Genomic DNA, 20,284 nt, shown 5'->3' with positions numbered 1-20,284 from the left:
GCCGGGTGCCGGGACGCAGCCCGCCGCTCCTATTTCTACAATGTTTCCTCTGTCTTCATCATCCTTTGATTTATTTTGCTTGAAAAATAGAACTTTTCCAAAATGTACTGAATTCAGGGTATTTGGGGTCCAGAGCTATAGAACCAGACAAAGCCAACTTGAGTCCAGGTCCTGTCCTTCTAACCCATGGAACCCTGTGTCCTGAATTCTTAGCCTGTGCAATGGGGGTAATTTCGAATCCTAATGGAAGGTCGTGATTAAAGCTAATATTTTCCATAAAATGCACACGTCTCTAAGACACACTGAGCTCTTCCGCCTTAGTAGCTGTTTTTAGGCCCCACTAATCCCCTTCTACTCTCCTATGGCCCTTAGCAAGTGCAACCTTCCCCACAGAATCCTAAAGTATTGGAGGCAAGGAATCCTCAGACACCAAGATGATAGACCCAGAAACTCTTTATCTCTTGGAAAAGGATAGAAAATCCTCTTCTTATACCAGGCTGCATTCATCAAGGCCAAAGCAGAGTCTACTGATTTCCTCGTTGCTCTTAAGAAAGCAGCGTAAGAAGGAAGGGTTGATTGTGACTCTCAGTTTGAGGGGACACAGTCCGTCACGACGAGGCATGTGAAGCTGCAGGTCACATGACATCTTCTGTCACGAATCAGAGAGACGAATGTTGGTGCTAAGTGTGGTTTTTCATTCTCCTCCTTTTATTCTGTCTGGAACCCTAGCCCAAAGGACTGTGCCACACTGTGGGTCTTCCCTCCTCAGTTAAACTCCTCTGGAACTATCCTTGCAAACATACCCAGAGATGTGTGGCCTAGATGATCCTAAAGCCAGTGAAGTTGGCAATGAAGATTAGCCACCACTACAAGATGAAACATCATACCACTTCTCAACATGACACCCAAACGTCTTACTTTAAATTATAACACCCCATCCCTGGAGACCAAAGTCTCATCTCATGATGCAAAGTATCTTTAGTCAAATTGCTAAAGTCCCCAGCTTTAATTCAATACTTCCAACACTGTTCTAAAGTTCAAAGTCCAAAATCTCTTCTGAGATTCAAGTCAAACTCTTGTCAACCCATGCTATAAAACTTTAAAATATGTTACATGCATCCAAGATACAGTAGCATTTAATAAACATCCCCATTCACAAGGGGGAGAGAATACCAAGAGGATACCAAGGAAAGATTGGCCCAAAATAAGACCGAAACACAGCAAAGCAAATGACAACAAGTCTAACATCTGGAGCTTTTGGTGCTGTCATCTGACTTGCAGTGGGCTTGGGCAATTGTCTAGTTTGCTGACTGCAGTATATGTAGACGCCTTAGGCCAGCTCTACTCTGTGCCTTCAGTTTCCTTGGCAGATACCCCATAGTGCTGCCTTCTCTACCATCCTGGGGTCTACATTGCAACTTGGCCATCACTTCAAATATGGCCCCTCAGGGCCTTCTTTCATCCAAGTATATCACACATCCCTAGACTCAGTGGGGTTTTTTTTTTGAACCATTGTCTCAAGCTTCCTGAGACCCTGTAACTCCTGAATTTGACATGCCTAAAAAATCATCCCAAGAAGTTGAAGCTACCAAGTACTACTGCCAGCTTGAGATATCATCTGGCCTCCTACCGTATCTACAATGGCTCTGTACACCTTGGTGACTGAAATTGGGAAACTGCTTTCATGGGTGGTGGTTTTAGAGTAGGGAATCCCTTCAGTTCAAAGTTCAGCCACTTTCCTTTAAGATGAATGTGTGTTTTCACAAGTTAGAGCTTCCAGCGGGTAAGGATCTGGCTTTCACTGGGCACCTTTCTTATTCTCTAGGGCAGAGTGCAAGGATTCTCCTTAACAGCATTAATCTCTTTAAATTTACAGCAGCTCTCACAAACACCCATAGTGCCTGCAACTTTAAGCTTCGTCGTGTTCTGTTCCTTATCAAACATTTTTTAATCTGTCTGCTCTCTGTCACCGTTGATCTACTAAGATGGATGAGCAGTGACTGCCACAGCCTGGATGGAATTTTCTCCACCAAACAATGTCATCCAGGTTTTAATTCAGCTTCGCTCACAATTTAAGGACATAGGCAAAATATAGCCAGATTCCTTGCCAGAATACAATGAATACCTTATAACCCAGCTGATAATAGAAACCGTGTTTCCCTTTGAAACCTCATGAACACAGTCTTTACACTCTGATCTTCTAACCGCCCACCAGAATCCCTCATTATACCATGTTTATAGCATTCCAGGGATTCTTTATCTCACAGAACCAAATATATCCACATTCCCCCACAAGCTAGTTCCAAAGCCCTAAAACCTACATGGTCAGATTTATCACATCAACAACCCTATTCATAGTACCAGTTTCTATTCTAATTGCTTTTCTTGTTGCTATTACATAATACCTCACCAAAAAAAAAAACAACAATTTGATTGAGGAAGAGTTCATTTTAGCTCACAGTTTGAGGGGATACAGTCAGTCCATCATGGTAGAGAAAGTATAGTAAACAGAAGCCCAAGGTGGTGAGTCACATTGCATCCAAAATCAGAAGTAAATTCTGGTACTAATTTTGCCTTATCCTTTTCCGCCTTCTAAAAATTTACATTTATTTCTTGTGTGCATGTATATGTGTGTGTGCATAAACTTATACATATCTGGATAAGCACATGTCATGAAGAATGCATATGGAGATCAGAAAAAAACTTATAGGAAGCAGTCTCTCTTTCTACCATGTGGATTCCAAGAAGCAGGCTCAAGTCGTCAGGCTGGGAGGCAAACACATTTATCTGCTGAGCCATCTTGCTGTCCTCCCTTTTTCCTATGTATTCAGTCCTTTTTATTCAGGTGATGATACTCACATTCAAGATGAGTTTTTCCTCCTTGGGAAAATAGAAACACTTTCCCTAGCACACTTGGAAGTGTGTCTCCTAGGCGATTCTAAAAGTCAAGGAAAATTATCCATCACACTAGGCCTTATCCAAAAATACAGGTAGGTCCTAGCCAGTGTGTGGCTTCCTTGACCTCCCTGACCTTCTTCTATGTAGTTAAATGAGCCAGATCCATGATTAGAAGCAGTTCCTTGGTCTGTTCAAGGGCCCAATAAAGCTTTATTGACTCCCTAGGCTTCAGCTGCCCCAAAGCAATTCATTGGGCTTGTTAAGCATCAAATGAAGTCAGACTTGCATTTGGTCCCTGCATCAACGGGTGCTCTGTTTGGAATGGAGTGGTGAGATGCTAAGCACTGAACCTAGGTCTCGTGTGGGGTGAAGACATGCTGGACCACTGAGCTACCTACCCCTCCAGCCCTACTTGGCCCATATGACCTTAGGCAGTGACTGATTTTCCCCAAGTCTCAGCTGTTTTGAGTAAAATGAGATGAGAACTGAGGCAGCAGGCGTCCAGGGTGCTTTCAGCACAGTGTCTGTCCCCATCATAAACATCCACCAAAAAACAGCCGTTAGCAGACTCATCTTTACAGAAGACAAGAAGGGCACCTTTGTCATGTTGCTACCAAGCCACATTTGAGAAGTGGTATCCTAGAGGCAGCTCTGAGATGTTTTCCCCTGAAATCAATCTGAGACCATTCTGGGACACAAGGAGGCCCTGTTTGGTTGGAAGGCTGCAGGGACCTCTTGCTGACTTCAGCGTCCCTCCCATTCATCAATGGCACTTCTAAGGACCCTTTAAACTTCTGCAAGCATGGATACTCTTTTTGACCTCATAGAGAATAGTTTGGATCGGATACATCAATAAACAGCCAGCCCAAGGCACTAGGAAGGTGGCTCTGAGGAGGGACGAATGGTCCCACAGGGGAAGCAGGATAGTGGCCATCTTGTCTTGGGCAACACTTGAGGCTGGTATTTATGCCTTTCCAGCCCCTTCTCCTGGCAAATTCTTTGCTGGCTTCTTTCTAAAGCAGGATGATAGAATTTGAAATCCAGAGATGAATCCAATGGGAATAAGGGCTGTAATCTCCCCGCTAATATATTCTTCTCCTATTACTGCCTTAGAAGATCACAAATTGGTTGGATATGGAAGGATAAGCCAGTTGAGCAGGGAAGGGAAAGATGGATGCCAGGACGAAGAGAACAAAGATGTCCCCATAATGACTGACAGGACCCATTGTGTTTCCCTTACTGGTCCTGTGCCACGTGGACGTCTAGTTCTAAAATTAGATGCCACCTGCTTGGAAGGGTACTTAAGGGGCCTGACCACTTCACCAGTGTTCTGGAGATATGACAAGCCAGAGGTCCTTCTGACCCTGGGAAAGCAAGTAGCCGTGAGACACCATCCCTAGCACAGCTCTGTCACCATGGAGCCCTGGGAACTGCTAAGGCACCGTCATAATTTTCTGAGCTCTGCAGTTTTGATCTTTCCTATGAAGTACAGCATGTCTGCTTCTGAGGTCATAAGGCATGACCACCAGTCCAGTGGAAATGAATTCACATCTTTACTATGAGAAAAAGCTCTTTTAACAGCTTTTCAGAGCCCAGAGAAAATGTCTTGAGTTAGAAATATTTCCTGTAGACAGCTGCATGAAGTCAGACCCTCAATATGGTAATATTAGGAGCAGTGAGAGGAAGGTTCCAGAAGGTTTCTGACCAACAGCAATAAATAGAACTGAGTACTTCTCATGTACTAAACAACATGTGCAACATGTCCTGCAGCAGCCCTGGGGCATCAGAATGAATGTCCTGAATGTCCCCCCAACACTGAGGCCACCATGGAAGATGCAACTGACCACAAAGCCCTGGCCTTAAACATTATCTCCTACTGACACAGCCCAGTTCCGTCTGCATATTTCATTACAGTATCTACTCTTCATTTAAATAGGCCTTCTGTGGAGACTCTGCTCACACGTTGTACCATGTGCTGTGTGAATACAAAGATAGACTCATCCTGGTCAACGCGTAGACAAGCATGGAAGACACACACATGACCCCGTTAAAGATGCTATGATAGAATCCCCTCTTCCAAGCAGGCTTGCTTACAAGAAGCTTATTTAGGAAGAATTATTGCTGGGGTTTTTAAACAATAAAACCCAAGTAACACAGACAAGACACCAAAATAAGAGCGTTGGGATGGGAGGGGGTTAGGAGGAAGGGAAAAGGCTGAGAGAGGAGGGAAGGAGGGGGCAGGGAGAAAGAGAGAGAGATTAGGTAGGAAACAGTCTTTGTCTGTGTAGACAGAGATCCTAGAAACCCAGAGCTACAGCTTGCTCCGCGGTCTGAGATCACTTTGTTCTCCACTCTGCACATCGCAAACGTCACTCAGTGTAGGAACCTGTGAGGACACCAGAGTGGGAGGGTGGATATGACGTCCTGAGGGACAAATGCCCTAGGAAAGGGCACAGACAAGGTCGGTGCCTGGGGTTACAGCCCAAGGAAAGAAGTCAATGAAAATGCCAGGCCATGAGAAGCGGGGTCATCCAAGAATGTGCCTGGAAAGATGGCGACGGAGCGCCACAGTGACACGGCTACTGTAGAAAAGAGAGGCCCCAGCGGGAGGCATGGCCACCAGGTTGGCGACAGGATCATTACCCATGGTGCATGTGAGTAATTTTTAGTCAGATCTGTAAATCTCTACCATTTGTATAGCTTAGCTCCTCGTGACACAGTTCAGCCTCATGGTCTGTGTCTTCATTTAAGAACTTCTGGAAGGAACAGAAAATGGCAACAATAAAGACAAAGTCTGAGTCCTGCTCAGTCCCCCTGAAGGCATGAAAGAAGCTTAGTGTTCTGTGACTACCCCTCCCTCAGCCGTGGTCCTTAATGAGTTTGCAGAGGGGGATCTAGGAGAGTCCGCTTGCTGGCGCTAACAATCGAGTCTCCTTGAAAGATCAAGATTAGAATGTTTACTTAAAGGAGAAAAACTTAGAGGCTGAGAAGTAGACCCCGTAAGAGAAACAGAAGAAAGCAGCCACAGGAATCAAGAAGGGACTTTTCAGGGAACAGAAGACAAGGAGGGGAACACTTCCATTTTCTGTATTATGTTGGGCCAAAATAGCAATTTCGTTGTTGTCTTGCTTTATTTTAAGGTATAAATGAGCTGACAAGGTTTCTCACAGAAAAGATTCCACAAACAGTGGCCTCAGCAACAGAACCCTGTTTTCTCTTCTCTCCTAGTTTTGGAGGCAGAAGCTGGAGATCAATGTGCAGCTGAGGTTGGGTTCCTTCTGAGGACCCTGAGGGAAGGATCTGCTTCCTGCCTCTCTTGGCTTGCAGACTGGCAGCTTCTGGGTCTTCACGACACCTTCCCGCTGCAGGCATGGAAGCAGTTTTCCCCTTCCTGGGAACAGTCAAGCTGTGTTGCAACCTACCCAGTGGTTTCATTTTGACTTAGTTGCCTCTAACAAGATGCTGTTTCCAAACCTCTAACAAGATACTGGGTTTTTTTTTTTTTTCTGAGTTTCCGTGAATTGGGAGCTTAACGTAAGAATTTCAGGAAGCCCCATCTGACTGCCTACAGTATTTACTTTAAAAACATTAAGCAAAGGAGGAAACCATGGAAAAAAAATGAGACTGTAGCAACAGAAGCCCATCATCAGGGCAATGAAGGATGTATAGCTAGAAAGTTCTGTGAGGTAAACCAGGGAGGGGCCGTGAACCATGCTGAAAAGTTTGACTTAGTTTCCAGATGTCGCAAGCTTCAGGAGGGTTTTAATTGGGAGAGTAGCATGAGCCACCACAGACGAGTCAGCAATAGCTTTACCAACAGAACCCCCCTGGGCTTTCCCAACACCCTCGGCAAAGAACAGTCCCCTGCTGTCTGTAAGGGAGGGAAAATGAGCCCAGGTATAGAGTCTGAGAAGAAATACGGACTTTTAAATTAAGAAAAAAGCATATCAGGGCAGGGAGATTACTCAGCAGGCAAAGGCACTGACCACTGAGCATAACAACCCAAGTTCGATTCCCTGGAACCCACAAGGAGAGAACCAAAACCCAAAAGTTGTCTTCTGGCCTCCACCTCATATGCTATGACTGGTGGGTGAGCACAGACAAACACGCATGCGCACACATGCACACACATGCACACACACACACACACACACACACAATTTTTAATGTTTTTTTTAAAGTCACTAAACACACAGGTGAGTATAAGACACACTTTTTCATCGACTTTAAAGACTCAGCTTAGTGAAGATGTCATTTTTGCCAAAATGATCTGTACCCACAATGCAATTTCAGTCAGAATGCTGACAAGTCAGTCTTAAATTTTAAGTGAAATTGCTAAAGTTTGAGATTAGCCAGGCCCCTTCGAATGTGACAGTATAGTAGTAATAGGTATCTTTTGTGCAGAGAGGCAAAGAGAATAGAGAGCCCAGAAGCAGAATGATAGATTAGTAAAAACACGACAAAGATGGAATTGTTGAACCAAGAACAGAGGGAAGCTCTTCATCAACTGTCCTCAGAACGATCTGTTACCCACAAAGGAAAAAAATCCAAACTACATTCCTAAAGTTACACCATAAAGAAAGCAACTTCACAGGGGCTCACAGTTTAAATGTGAAAGTGAAACTAGTTTTAAATTTGAAGATTGAACAGTGATCTCTAAATAATGGAAAATTTCTCAAAACCCAAAACCACAGTGAAGATTTTCACAAACGTGGCCTTAGATTTGAGAGCTTTTGTTTATCAAAGAGGCACAGGAGGAGCGCCAAGACAAGCCACAAACTGAGAGAAATCTTTGGCATGCGTATTCTCTTCAAACGATTAGAATGCATAATGACCAGTAGCCTTGAAGGAAAAGACAAGTCGAGGTTAGAAAACAGTAAGTTCACGGAAGCCAAAGTATGAGAGACCAACAAAGAATGAAGAGATAGACCACCTCCTTAGTGACCTTGACTTCCGGAAGTTGAATCAATCGGAAGCTGCCACACTGGATAAAATAAGACAGGTCCTGAGCATGTGCGGTTGGGAGGTAGAGGGTGGCAGCTCAGACATGGCTGGCGGAAGTATAAGTTGATGGTCATTTTGGAGATGATTCTGTCTGCTTGGGGTTTCAGCTTGATGCAGTCCCAGGGCAGAGCAACTGGTCCCCAGTTTTCCTCCAGCATGCTTTCTGGACTGACCTTCCTTCTGGCCAGCCACACCCTCATCTTGCACTAGGTCCCACTCAGGAGCCACACACACACCAGTTTCCCTTCGACCCTCAATTTGTGTGTGGGGGTGGGGGTATGTATGTGTACATATGTGTGTGTATATAAATATAAATATAAATACATATATACATGTCCATGTGGGTGTGTACATGCCTGTGTACATATGTGTGTATATAAATATAAATATAAATACATATATACATGTCCATGTGGGTGTGTACATGCCTGTGTACATATGGACCAAAATTCAGTGTCAGATGTTGTCCCCAATCACTCACCATCTAATTTTTTTGAGACAGGGTCTCTCACTAATCAATTCAGCAAGGCTGGCTGGCCAGAGAGTGTCAGGGACCTGGCTGTCTGTGCGTCCCTCATTACAGACTTGTGCCAGCGTACCTGGCATTTGCATAGGTGCTGGGCGTCTGAGCTCCCATCTTTGTGCATGCAGGGCAAGAGCAGTACCACCTGGACATCTCCCTAGCCTCTCGTTAGCTCATCTCTTTCCCTCCCAGAGTATGGGAAATGTGCAGAATGTTTTCTCATACCCAGAAAACAGCATCTGCCCCTTTGCAGAGCCAGCCTGCCCATCTGTTCTTCTCTCGGAATAATTTCCTCTGGCTCCTCATAGCACCACACTCCCTGTCCTTTGCTCTCAGCATGACAGCGCCGTGTCTTAGCCCCTCTCTTACTCCTCTTCAGTTAGGCACTGGTTCTCTCACAGGTGGTGGAAGAAAATGGTATAACTAACTGTCCTGTCAATCCCTCAGCCCCAAACCACATCTCTAACAAGGTCAGTGATGATTGCATCAGCCAGAGAAGCCCTGTCGTGTGTGTGTGTGTGTGTGTGTGTGTGTGTGTGTGTGTGTGTGTGGTGTGCATGCTCGCATGCATGTGTGTACATGTGTGTGTGCACATATGCATGTGCATGTGTGTATATGTTGCGTGTGTGCGCATGTATGCATGTGCGTGTGTGTGCATGTGTGTGTGTGTAGACAGTTCCCCACTCTCTTCTTAGTGTGAAATCACATGCTGTATATAAACGCCGTATGTTGCAACACTCCTGTTACACATACACTGTTACTAGTAAATTGAGGTCCACTGAGAAAGAAAACAATAGGTCAGTCCCTCTTTGGTGTTTCCAGAGCCCTCTGAGGAGCTGCAGGGCTTCCTACAGTCCATCTCCCAAGGATGTCTCTCCTGCTGTGAAGGTTTCTGACCAGAGCCAGATTAGCCTCAGCGCCCGAGAGAACCGTAAAACATCTCTCAAATCTGAGCTTCCAGAAGCAACCCTGTGAGCGAGAGACCCAGGATTTCAAGCAAAGGGAGGTCCCTCAGTCAGGGAGGTCTTTAGCCCATTCTGTATTGAACTGGAAAACTGTCTCCATGTTGGGTCTCAGCCGTCCAGTTCTATTTGTAATTCGGTATGCTCTGGTTTCCTGACATGCCAGCTGCTTCCCCACAGATGAACGAGTCAGGGCATTTTTCATTTCAGGTTTGAGTGTTAGAAAACCTCTTTGTCCTGCTTTCATGGTGCTATAAAGGCCCCTGGTCACCTTGTTACAGGTTCACTCTTTCAAAGCATTTTCTGAGTGTCTTTAGTATCAGCAGCAGACATCGGCCTCACAGAGATTCAGTGGGAGCTAAGCTAGCTTCTAAAGAAGCCAGTGGAGACTATCGATGCAGATCCCATCCCAGGCTGGGTTAGGTTTTCTTGGCTCCTTTGGTCATAGGATTCATAAGGAGTTCGTATATCTATGTATTCATGTTAATTAGAAGTCCCTGAAGTAAGCTACCTCTGTGGGAGCTCAGACACTCAAAGAAACTGAATTTTAAAACTTTGCTATTTTGAAAGTATTTTTCAAGTGCTTTGAAGCTGAACATGAAATTTCACAGTCTACCTGTGAAATCAGCAGTCCCTCCCTTCCGAGAGTGTGTAGCAGTGGGGACACCTTCTGGAGCTACGCAGAAGTGGCTGTGTCTCCCAGAACTCCCTTTAGGTAGCTTCAAGGTAGATTCTGTTAACTATCGTCTCCTAGTCCTCTCCCAGCTAAACTCCTGAGACATCTCCCCAAGGGCAAAGCCAATACTGTCATCTCTTCCTTAGATTACCAGGGAAGGTTCCAGACAATGCATTGCAAGTTCCTTATGTGGGGGATTGCAGTGTGTTTTGGCCTGGGAAGATGTGTTTTGTGACTTACCACCAAGACAGTGGCCAGTGAAGCGATCCAGGAACACCCGCACCTGTGGCTCAGCAGGGTTGCCAGCAAAGCAGTTGAGAGTTTGAGCTTTGGTTCAATCTAACACAGCTCAGTAAATTGCTTGCTCTGTTTCATCATTTGAAAAGCGGTGGGACTTACGGCATCCTGGTGCGGAGATCAAATTGGGCAGTGCTATTCAGTGGTACCTGGCAGGATGCTGGTGAGCAGTGACGGCTGTGGTTGCCTGACACAGGCTCCATTGATGTATGTACTTCCCCCACCATCTTCCCTGTGGCGTTTTCCCCACCATAATGGGGTCATGGCTTCTCAGCCTTGAAGGCACACTGGAATCATAGCAGGAGCTTCCAGACGGACTGATGCTGAGTAAACCCAATTTCTGCGGTTGTGTCTTAGGCATCGGTCTTTAAAGACACTGTGGGTGGCCCCAAAGGACAGTCAGTTTGCGTCCAGCCCTAATCCCTCAGGGATTTGAGTTTCAGCTCTCAGGACCTCCCCCTTGGCACACATGGCCAGGTGGAAGTGCTGGAAACGTGATGGCATCTGAGGACTGAGCAAGGACTGAGGCAGGCTCTTCTCCCATAGTGCCTGTGTCTGTGGTTGGCTTCCCCCTCTTCATGGCGCCCAGCTAGAATGAATGCCAGCAGGGATGGTTCCAGCAGCCGTATCAGTTTCTGTCATTTGATTTCCCATGTAGGAAGAACTGTGATGTAAAACCACAAATCTAGGCAGTAAATGCTGGAGCGTATGAGAAACTTTAAGTTTAGGAAGCAGGAAAATGTGCCATCGAGTCGTATAGTTCAAAGCAACGGTTTTCATCTGCTCCCTTTGGAAACAGGGGGATCAGTAGATTATGTCAGAGAGACGGAGGGAGAGAAGGGGAGGGGGGAGGAGGGAGAGACGGGGAGGGGGAGGAGGGAAGGAAAATAAAGAGGAAGGAAGGGAGGGAGAGCTGCTCAAAATGAGAATCAGAAACAAGAGGAAGAAGAGATATTTTAACCCTAAGATATAATGAATATATATTAATTGCCACACTAGCTGGTAAACTAGCTGTTTACATGACATTGTCCAATGCATCGTCGTTGGCCAGAGAAGCCAAGAAAGACCAGAGTCAGGGGCTGAAGAAAATAGATTCTACCTGATGTTCAAAGGGGGCAGCATTTCCTTGCGAAGATCTGTGTATATAGGAATTGGATAGATCACTGAGGTCATTTTTACACCATCCAATGCAATACTTAGAGAAACAAGATCGCATGTGTATGTGTGTGATGTCCCTGTGTGGCCATCTGTGTGTGTGCACATGGGGAAGCCGGAGTTTCAGAGGTCACTCTCTTCCTTATTTTCTGAGGCAGCTTCTCTCCATAAACCCAGAGCTTGTCATTTCAGCTTGAGTGGTTGGCAAACCCCAGGACCCCACCTGTCTCCTTGCTGCCTTCCATGACCAGTTCGTGTGTGAGTAGGGGTAGGGAACATAACGTGGGTCCTTGGGCTTGCCCAGACGATACTTTACCCACTGAACTATCTTCACAGGCCCCAAACATGACCTTTCTTGCTCTTTTTAAAACAGAAAATTAGCAAGTCATTTTCCCCTCTGATATCTATGTAAGTGTGGTGTGTGTTAGCATACCCATAAGTATGTAGGTGCATGTGTATTCACAGCCATGTGAAGACCCAGGGTTGACATCAGGAGTCTCCCCTAATCCCTCTCGTCCTCATTTATCCAGGAAGGGTCCCCCAGTTGAACCCATAGTTCACTGGTTTGGTTAACCTACATAGCCATTTTGCCCAGGGACCCCGTTTCTGCCTTCTGAGGATTGGCCTCCCCACCCACCCACCAGGCATTCACATGGGTGCTGGGGAATCTGGATTCTGGCCCTCATGCTTGCGCAGTGAGCACTCTAGCTGCTGAGCCATCTCCTCAGCCTTGTAGGACTTTCGAATAGAATTCCTCACCAGTAAATGTTGAGTGAGCATCACCTTGAAACTCGATACAGCGTCACGCGCTAGGGAAAGCGTGGTGGAGACAGGTCTGGCTGCTGAGTAGGTTACAATGTGCCGACTGGGAGAGCGTGAATATGACCCCATAGGGTCAGGGCCCCCAGTGAAAACAGTGAAGCTAAGGCTGAAAGGTTACATAGCTATGAACTGAATACCGGTGCAGAGTGCAGAGGGAGAGTGTGTTCCACAGGCCGACAATGAGAAAGCCCTTTCTTGGCACTGAGAGAATTTCACTGAGACCTGGGCAGGTGAGGGGAGTGGAGAACGGGAAGGCTGGGGCAGTAGGGGAAGAGTTTGGCCATGAAGAGCTTTGTCAGAGCATTGTGTACTCAGTTATAGCCACACTCCGATGCCTCTCTCTGACACACCAGCCTCAGGATTGCCGGGAGCCAGGGTCTCTCCTCTCTGGAACTGTGAGCTACTGGTATGGTGGGTTCCTTATAGGCAGAGGCTGGGATGGTGGTTCTGCAAGCCAAGTATTGAGGGGGAAAGCCTCAGGAGAAACTGTACGAGAGTGAGGGAAGCTAGAGAAAATGGAGGTACCTCAGTCAGTCCCACAGGGCACTCTGGGGAGTGGGTTGAATCACCAGAGTTTGTCCCACTCACAGATGAGGAGGCTGGGCATCACAACCATAGACCAGTTCTTTGCCTACCTGTGAGCCCTTCCTACAGGAAGACATAAATGTCCAGAGAAATTCTTGGTGTTGTAAGGCTGTCTCTATCAGGGCAGGTGCTCCCAGAACCCACAGCCCCGGGCAGCGAGCACATCCTCCTAGTAGGGGAACCAGACATGGGCCATCCATGTCCACCTCATCACTTCAGAAAGTAACATGTGCTGGTTCTCCTTGTCCAGCCAGGGAAAGCCCATCTGCAGGCCTTTACATAAGGCCAGAGGCTGCCCTGACCCTCTCTAAGGGACACTTCCAGAACCCAGTGTAATGGACCAGCAGTCACGGTGTGTACTGCGAAGCTCCCTGTCCTGACCACCGTCTCTGCCCACCACCTGGACCTCACTGCCCAGACCTGAGTGGATGTCTGTCACCTCTCGCCTACACATAGTTCTCTCCTGAGAACTACCATGCAGCCGAAGCACAAGCTCATTCTTGGCTTTTGTTTTTGTTATGCTGCGCTTGCCGTGCACGGGGGGGCTGGAAAGGACCGTGGTGGACCTTTCTTACCGCGTGGCACAAAGGTTGGTATTGAGCCTGGCTCGGTGCAGCTCATCAGCCTGTGTTTGACGCTCAGAGGATGCTGCCATGGCCCAAGGGTGTGTCCTCTCCTGCTGTCCTCAGCGATTCTTCTAGAATGGGAGCAATATTGATTTTTTTTCTTGATTGCTGCACACTCTCTTTTAGAAATAATGGAGTCTAATCCTGTGAGAGCCAGCATGACAGGAAAGCAATCATCTATACCTGAAGGCAAAAAGAATCTTTTTTGTGGGGAGGAGAACTATACCAATGTTGGGTTTGGATGGGGGGGTAGGTTTTAATAAATTAAAGCCTCCATTCTGCTAAAAGTCTCATTAGATTAAACTCTTGCTTGTTTCCAAAGAGACTTCTCACTTCCCAGTCGAGGTGTTGTTTTCCCTGGGTGTGCAGACACTCCACAGCTTTGGATTTTTCCTTGACAGGTGTTCCCACATGCTCTCTCTTCAATCTGGAAGACATCCCGGGGGGAGAGTGCCTATGCTGAATGAGAGAGTGATGTTCTGTGCACAGTGACCCAGCATAGGGTCCCCCCAGGCACCTCTGCTGACCTGGGGTGATTTAATAAGTGCTCAGGACTGCCCTTTGCTGCTTTTCACTGTCCCTAGCTGGTGAGGCTGTGGTGTTAACCCCACATTAATTATCGGCTCTATCCTGAGCTATCACAGCGACTTCCCACCCATGGTGGCTGCTCATCACTGGGAGCATCTGGGACAACTTAAGACTATCTCCTGGGCCATACCCTGGACCTGAATCTGCCCAAGGATGGGGCCGAGCATCTTTATTGTATTAAGTTTCTTGGAGATTTTTTTTTGTACCCACCCAACTGAGAGACTCTGCAAAGAAATCAGGGTCAACTAAAGACATCTGTTCTAGAACAAGCCCAGTGAGAGCTTGGGAAAGATAAGAACGTCCTAGATTGGGGGGGGGGGAGTGCAGCACACTGCTCTCCCGCTCTCATTTAACCACCTGCACTGCCAGCCAACCGAATGTCCACTGAGCACGGTCTCTGTGGAACAGAGTTTGTGCAGCAGGGCTGAGAAGACCCTTCCCTCCAGATGCTCGTGGTTCTGTAATGAGCCCAGTTACAGATGGTGCTAGCCCTGGGTTTCCGCACGGGAAAGTAAACTGATCTTCCTCCTTAAAAACAGCAGGCAATGCTGCCTATGCTTGGAGCCTTCATTAGGCAAATAAATAACACTGCTTTTTTTCCCCTGTTGATTTGTGAAATGAATTAAAACTAAGATTTCATTTGTAGTAATCATGTAAAACATTCCCTTAAAAAATAGGCCTACTAGTATATACGTAATGTGCTGTCACCATGTAAGCATTGAATGGCTTAAACTGATCTGAACACCAAGTGTAACTGTTTCTGTTTCCTTTCATGTTATATGTGCATAGGTCGTATAATCCAACAGCTCCCTACAAAGGAACTTATGGAAAAAGAATGAGCCAACCAGTGTTCCGTACTATAACAAGCGCCTGAGTTAGTCATCTGATAAAGAGGAAGGGCTTGTTTTGGCTCACAGTTTTAGAGGCATCAGTCCCATAGTTGACTGGTCTTGTTTCTTTTGGGCCTGGGACAAAGCAATACATCATGGTGGGATATAAGGCAGACTAAAACCATTTAGCTCATCCTGAGCCATAGAGCCAAGGGAGGAAGAAGAGAGCTTCCTTCTGCCATCATCCCCTCTAGTAGTATATCCTCAGTGACCAAGGGCCTTTAGGTCTTGCCTCCCAAAACTTCCACCACCTATGAGTAGCACTGAGCCACAGACCAAGCCTTAACACACAAGCCTTTGGGAGAACATACCAGATCCAAGTAAAAGCAGAGAATAAACATGTGTCCACATAAAGACTCATACACAAATGCTCATAGCAATTTTATTAATAGCATCCAAAGGCTAGAAACAGTTTGGGTGTCCAACAACAAGAAAATAGGTTAAGTATCCATTTTACTGAGTACTACTCCATTTTTTAAAACAGTACTGTTCCACATACCAACACTAATCTCAAAATGTTCATGTTGAATTAAAGAAGCTAGGCACCAGTAAGTATAGATGCCAGACAGACTCCATCTCTATAAAACTGTGGGCAGAATGTATCCACCGTGCCATAAAGCACAAATCCACAAGGATGGCATGTGACTTCTGGGGGATGATAGTCTGTCTACACATGGGGCAGTAGGTATTTGGGTCCATGTATTTGTAAAATTTCATCAAATCATATGCTAATGAGTTTGTTTTCTAAGTGAACCACACCTCCATAAAATTGCTTTATTAGGTAAAATTGGAGAGGCAGAAATCAGAACTCGGTAATAGGGTGCCCATAATTTAGGAAACCACACTCCAGGCCTCAGTGGGAAGTGGGCATCATCCCAAACAGATTAGGATCTGTGGTGAGCTGGGAGGCTTTCCTTCTGCACAGAGAAGATAGAACAGTGCCAGGGCCTTCTGCTGGCCTGGGCTCTGATGTGGCCAGGAGGACTGGATAAGTGAACTGGGTTGGAACACATAGTAAAAGATGAGGAGGAAGAGGAGGAGGCCAGAACAAGAAAGAAGAGGAGGAGCACAGGAAGAAGTGGAATGGGAGTGAGCCTTGGCCTTGGCCTTAGTGACATCCGAAGGCCTTTTTAATCTAATGGGTGACACCTTACTAGTAGCATGAAAGACCAGCTCTCAAGGTTACTCCCAGGGTTTGAAAAAAAGCTCCATGGTGTAGTGAAACTGAACTCGGGCTCTTCTATCTGAGAGCTACAGAATAAACTCCCACCTGTGCTGTTGGAATCATGTTCCTTATCTATCTTTCTGTCCTCTAACTGTCTTCTAAGTTCTTTCTAGTTCTCCTTTGTTTCAATTCTCTGTTCCAGTTCTCCCTTGCTTCTCTGTTCACCTCGCTTAAATACATTTTTTAAAGGAGGCTTGAGGCAACAAAAAAAAATGTTACAAGAGTTACATCTTATTGATCATAGCACATTCTTTCAGTAATTGGTAAGTATGGAGCCATTTACCATGGCAACACAAGGTTTCAAGGTTCCAGGTATATGACTGTGAACAGAGGCTGGGGCACAGTGCCCAGGTGAGACAAACCACAGCAAGATCTGCACAAAGAATCAGGTCTTATCAGCCAGACTTGACAAGCGAAGAATTGACATAATTTTTAGGTTGCTTTGTGTTAATAACCTTTGTTAGACATCTGCAACCCTGACCTTGTGCATATCTGTAAAGTTTTTAACTTTTGATCCATTTACAGAAACATTCAGTCTAGTTTGAACTTGCTCCAAGGTTAAAATGAGCTAACCGTGTATAGTTTGAATAAGAGAAACATAGCAGGCTTTTAAGTGTCTTACAGCACTTGTGGGACAATAGATGTAGTTATGAAGCATATCCTAGTATATTTTCTATACATCAAAATTATACAGCTTAGTGAGAAGTCATCTTCCTGACCATCCCAGATATATGTGTCCATAACATTCAGATGCCATCATAAGATAACACATACACATCACATGAGGTTACACACTACAATGCAGGTATTGGGGAGACACCATAGCTGCTTTTGCATGTGTGAAATTATAGACAGGACAACAGTTTCCAGAGTCGGTGGTCCCACAGGTCTTGCCTGGATGGGATTCTCCTCCATCAGAGAAGCGCTCCTCTGGTGGGTTGACATCTGGACACTAGTTGTCACCTGCTGCAACTCCCACAGCCTCTGACAAAACCTGAACATATGGGGTTCTTACTACAAGTGCAGCCACCTAATTTCCCTGAGCTCCTTTACTCAGGATGTGACTGGCAGCAGAGCTCAGCAATAGGGCCAGCACTGGGATGTGTTAAGCAAGGGGCTGAGTCAGCATTGTAAGGGATGGGGTCATTGTTTTCCAGGACCCCACATAGCTCACCCTAGTCCCAGCTCTGCTTTCTGGTTGTCTGGGAACAGATCCTTATTCATTCCTGTCTAGGCCTGGCCATGTGGTCCAGGCACTGTCTCTGGTACCCTGTTAGAAACAAGTCCTGGGGCAGCTCACATTTAACATTCAGCCAGGGATGAGGGGGAAAATGGTATAGGTGATCTCAGGGGTCAGTGTTTGCTCAGAAGGGAAATCCTGGATCCAGGCTGAGATGGGGTGAGGCTGTGGAGATTTTTAAAAGACAAGTACAAGAAAGCTCAAGGCTTTCCTTCTAGATCTTTCCAGTATAGGATATGAAAATGAAAGCCCAGGGGCCAACAATCTTCAGTTTGCAATGTGTCCTTGCCTTGGTAGGTTTGCACCCTGCATCAAGCCGTACAGCGCTTTCACGTCCCAGATGGAGTCCGTCCCAGCAACCTCAGTTACCGCCAGCTCGCCAGCAGCCCTGCCGATGGTAGAGTCTACTGAGATGGACTTTAGCGATTCTATCAAGTAAGTAGGCAAGGCCAGTGTGGTTCTTTTCTCTCACTGAACTTACATTCTCAACACCCATCCCTCCCTTGTCCATGCAGACACATCGTAGTCAACAGTTAGATGGGTAGATTCTGTGTTAGACCCACCACTGACTCTCTGGGTTAGAGAGCTGGGAACCATCCCTACTGTCCAGTGGCATACAGAGTTCTGAATCCTGGGGGACTAAGTCCTTCCTTCCCATTGCTCCTCCACAGAGCAAGGCTCTGCCTACAGGATGGGACTCAGGGTAGAAAGCAGAAAATAACATCACTATCCACCTATCAAACGCTGTGTCCTCACAACAAACGCGCTAAGTCATTATGAAATTTAGCTAGATATGGTGGCACATGCCTGCCATGTCAATATTCATGAGGCTGAGGTAAAAGGATTATGAGTTTGAGGCCAGCCTGGGCTATATAGTGAAACCCAGGCTCAAAAACAAAATTTAAAAAAAAATGCGAACTTGAACATTGAGGACTGAGGGCTTGTCCAAACTGTCTGAAGAATTGCCCATGCTTCCCAGGATGCTTTTTAAAAAATAGGACATGAACCTGATGCATCAGGAAAGGGTGTCCTCTTGGAAAATGAGCAGTGTAAAGGCTCACTCTACAGCTGAGCATTGCCATCTGAGCTCTTGGAGAAAGTGTCCCTTCAGTGATACTCTAGACTTACTCTGGGATATGGCAAAGAGAAAGAGGAAGGTGGGGGTACAGCTAGACTGATGGTGATGGCTGCCAAGTGAGTGATTCTCTCCTTTCCTCCAACTCCCCAGGACTATCCTTATGGATGATGAAGCTGGACCTGAAGAAATCAAAAAGCGCGCAGCCTCCACCGTGATCTCAGAAGTATGGTTCCTTTACTCCTGGGCAGGGCTAGCAAGGAAAAGGTTCTTCCCAAAGCAGAGAAGAGATAGGGGCAGCGTGCCATGCGCAAGACTGGGATGGAGCTGGCATGGGGCTGGGTAGCTTTGTCCAGGTCACCTCTTCCCCAGAGTGAACACCTCAGTGAGCACCTGGGATACCTCGAGACACAATTTCTGAAAGTGAAAAATGGGCATCTCCAGGCTCTTCCCCCTCACTGCCATGGGCTGCCAATGGAAAAGTACCTTTCTCAGGAGCACTGTAGCATCTGCAAAGGCAAGCTGAGAGCTAGCTGCAGGCCAGGGAAGTAGCTCAGTGCTTAAAGTGCCGATTGTACAAGCATGAGGCCCCGAGTCAGATAAAAGCCAGTCTCTGCGCCACACATCGGTAATCCCAGCACTGGAGTGACAGGTGTGGAGAAAGGCCTACAGTCTAGCCGAACTGGTGGTGAGCTACAGATTCGGTGAGAGACCCTATCTCAATAAAATAAGATGGAGAATGATGAAGATGTAAACATTGACATCTTGCCTCCACATACATGTACACACATAGGTACTGGCACCTGCTCTCCCATGTGAACACAATAAACATATGCATGTACATAAACACTCCCATATACAACATGCCCACAATCCACATACATACATTTAGAATCCATACCCTTCAATACTCCCTCAAGAATAACAGACGAAGAAATCCATTGGAGACACAAAGTTCTCCACTAGATATTTTTATTACACCTTGGAAATAGCAGGAAAAAATGAAAAAGAAAGCAAAATGAATTACTTTGCTAAGACACAGTCATGGCAAAGAATACACATGAGCAGAGATTTTCATATGTACAGGCAGTGGAGCAAACTGATATAACCTCTATGACAAGTAACTTGGAAGGTGTTTCAATATTTAAAACACATTTTTCCTCTTTTAAATTATTCTCCAGATATGCCCCTGTGTTTATATGCAGATGTAACTAGACTTGTACATCACAGCTTTGTTTAAAAAGACAAGAACATTTTGGAAAGAACAATTCTTCCAACAGGAGAGTAACTGAATAAGCCAAATTGCATCTGCACAAGGCAGTGCAATGGAATGTAATTCTATTATAAAAAACCAACAGATTCTCTAATATAAACTTGAAAGTATTAAATACAAAAGTGCTAGGTGAAAACGGGCAACCACTAAAGTGTGTGCATAGTGCTCAACCATTTAAGTCAAGGCAAAACTATATAAAAACAAAAACTAATAGTTATTTTTTTTTAATTTTTATGTATGTGATTTTTGCCTGCATGTGTGTATGGGCCACATGTGCATGCAGTGCCCACAGAGACCAGTAGAGGGCATAAGATCCCCTGATACTGGACAGATGGTTATGTGCTGTCAGGTGGTTGCTGGGAATAGAAAACCGGATCCCTACAAGAGCAGCCATTATTTCACCCACTGAGCCATCTCTCCAGCCCCAACAACTAGCACTTACTGA

The 20,284-nt window shown here is 45.9% G+C and overlaps 1 protein-coding gene across 1 annotated transcript in view; it reads left to right on the top strand.

Annotated features, from left to right (window-relative positions):
* Nucleotides 1–20,284, top strand: part of Hydin (HYDIN, axonemal central pair apparatus protein) — a 332,133-nt gene that overhangs the window by 189,403 nt on the left and 122,446 nt on the right. Inside the window, exons 24-25 of the mRNA XM_005345678.3 lie at nucleotides 17,789–17,926; nucleotides 18,720–18,792. Coding sequence (XP_005345735.1) covers nucleotides 17,789–17,926; nucleotides 18,720–18,792 — 211 coding nt within the window. The remainder of the gene's footprint in view (nucleotides 1–17,788; nucleotides 17,927–18,719; nucleotides 18,793–20,284) is intronic.

This window comes from Microtus ochrogaster, chromosome 4, assembly GCF_000317375.1.
Source record: "Microtus ochrogaster isolate Prairie Vole_2 chromosome 4, MicOch1.0, whole genome shotgun sequence".
Lineage (NCBI taxonomy): Eukaryota > Metazoa > Chordata > Mammalia > Rodentia > Cricetidae > Microtus > Microtus ochrogaster.
Note: the sequence above shows the minus strand (reverse complement) of the source record. Positions and strands in the feature narration are given on the sequence as shown.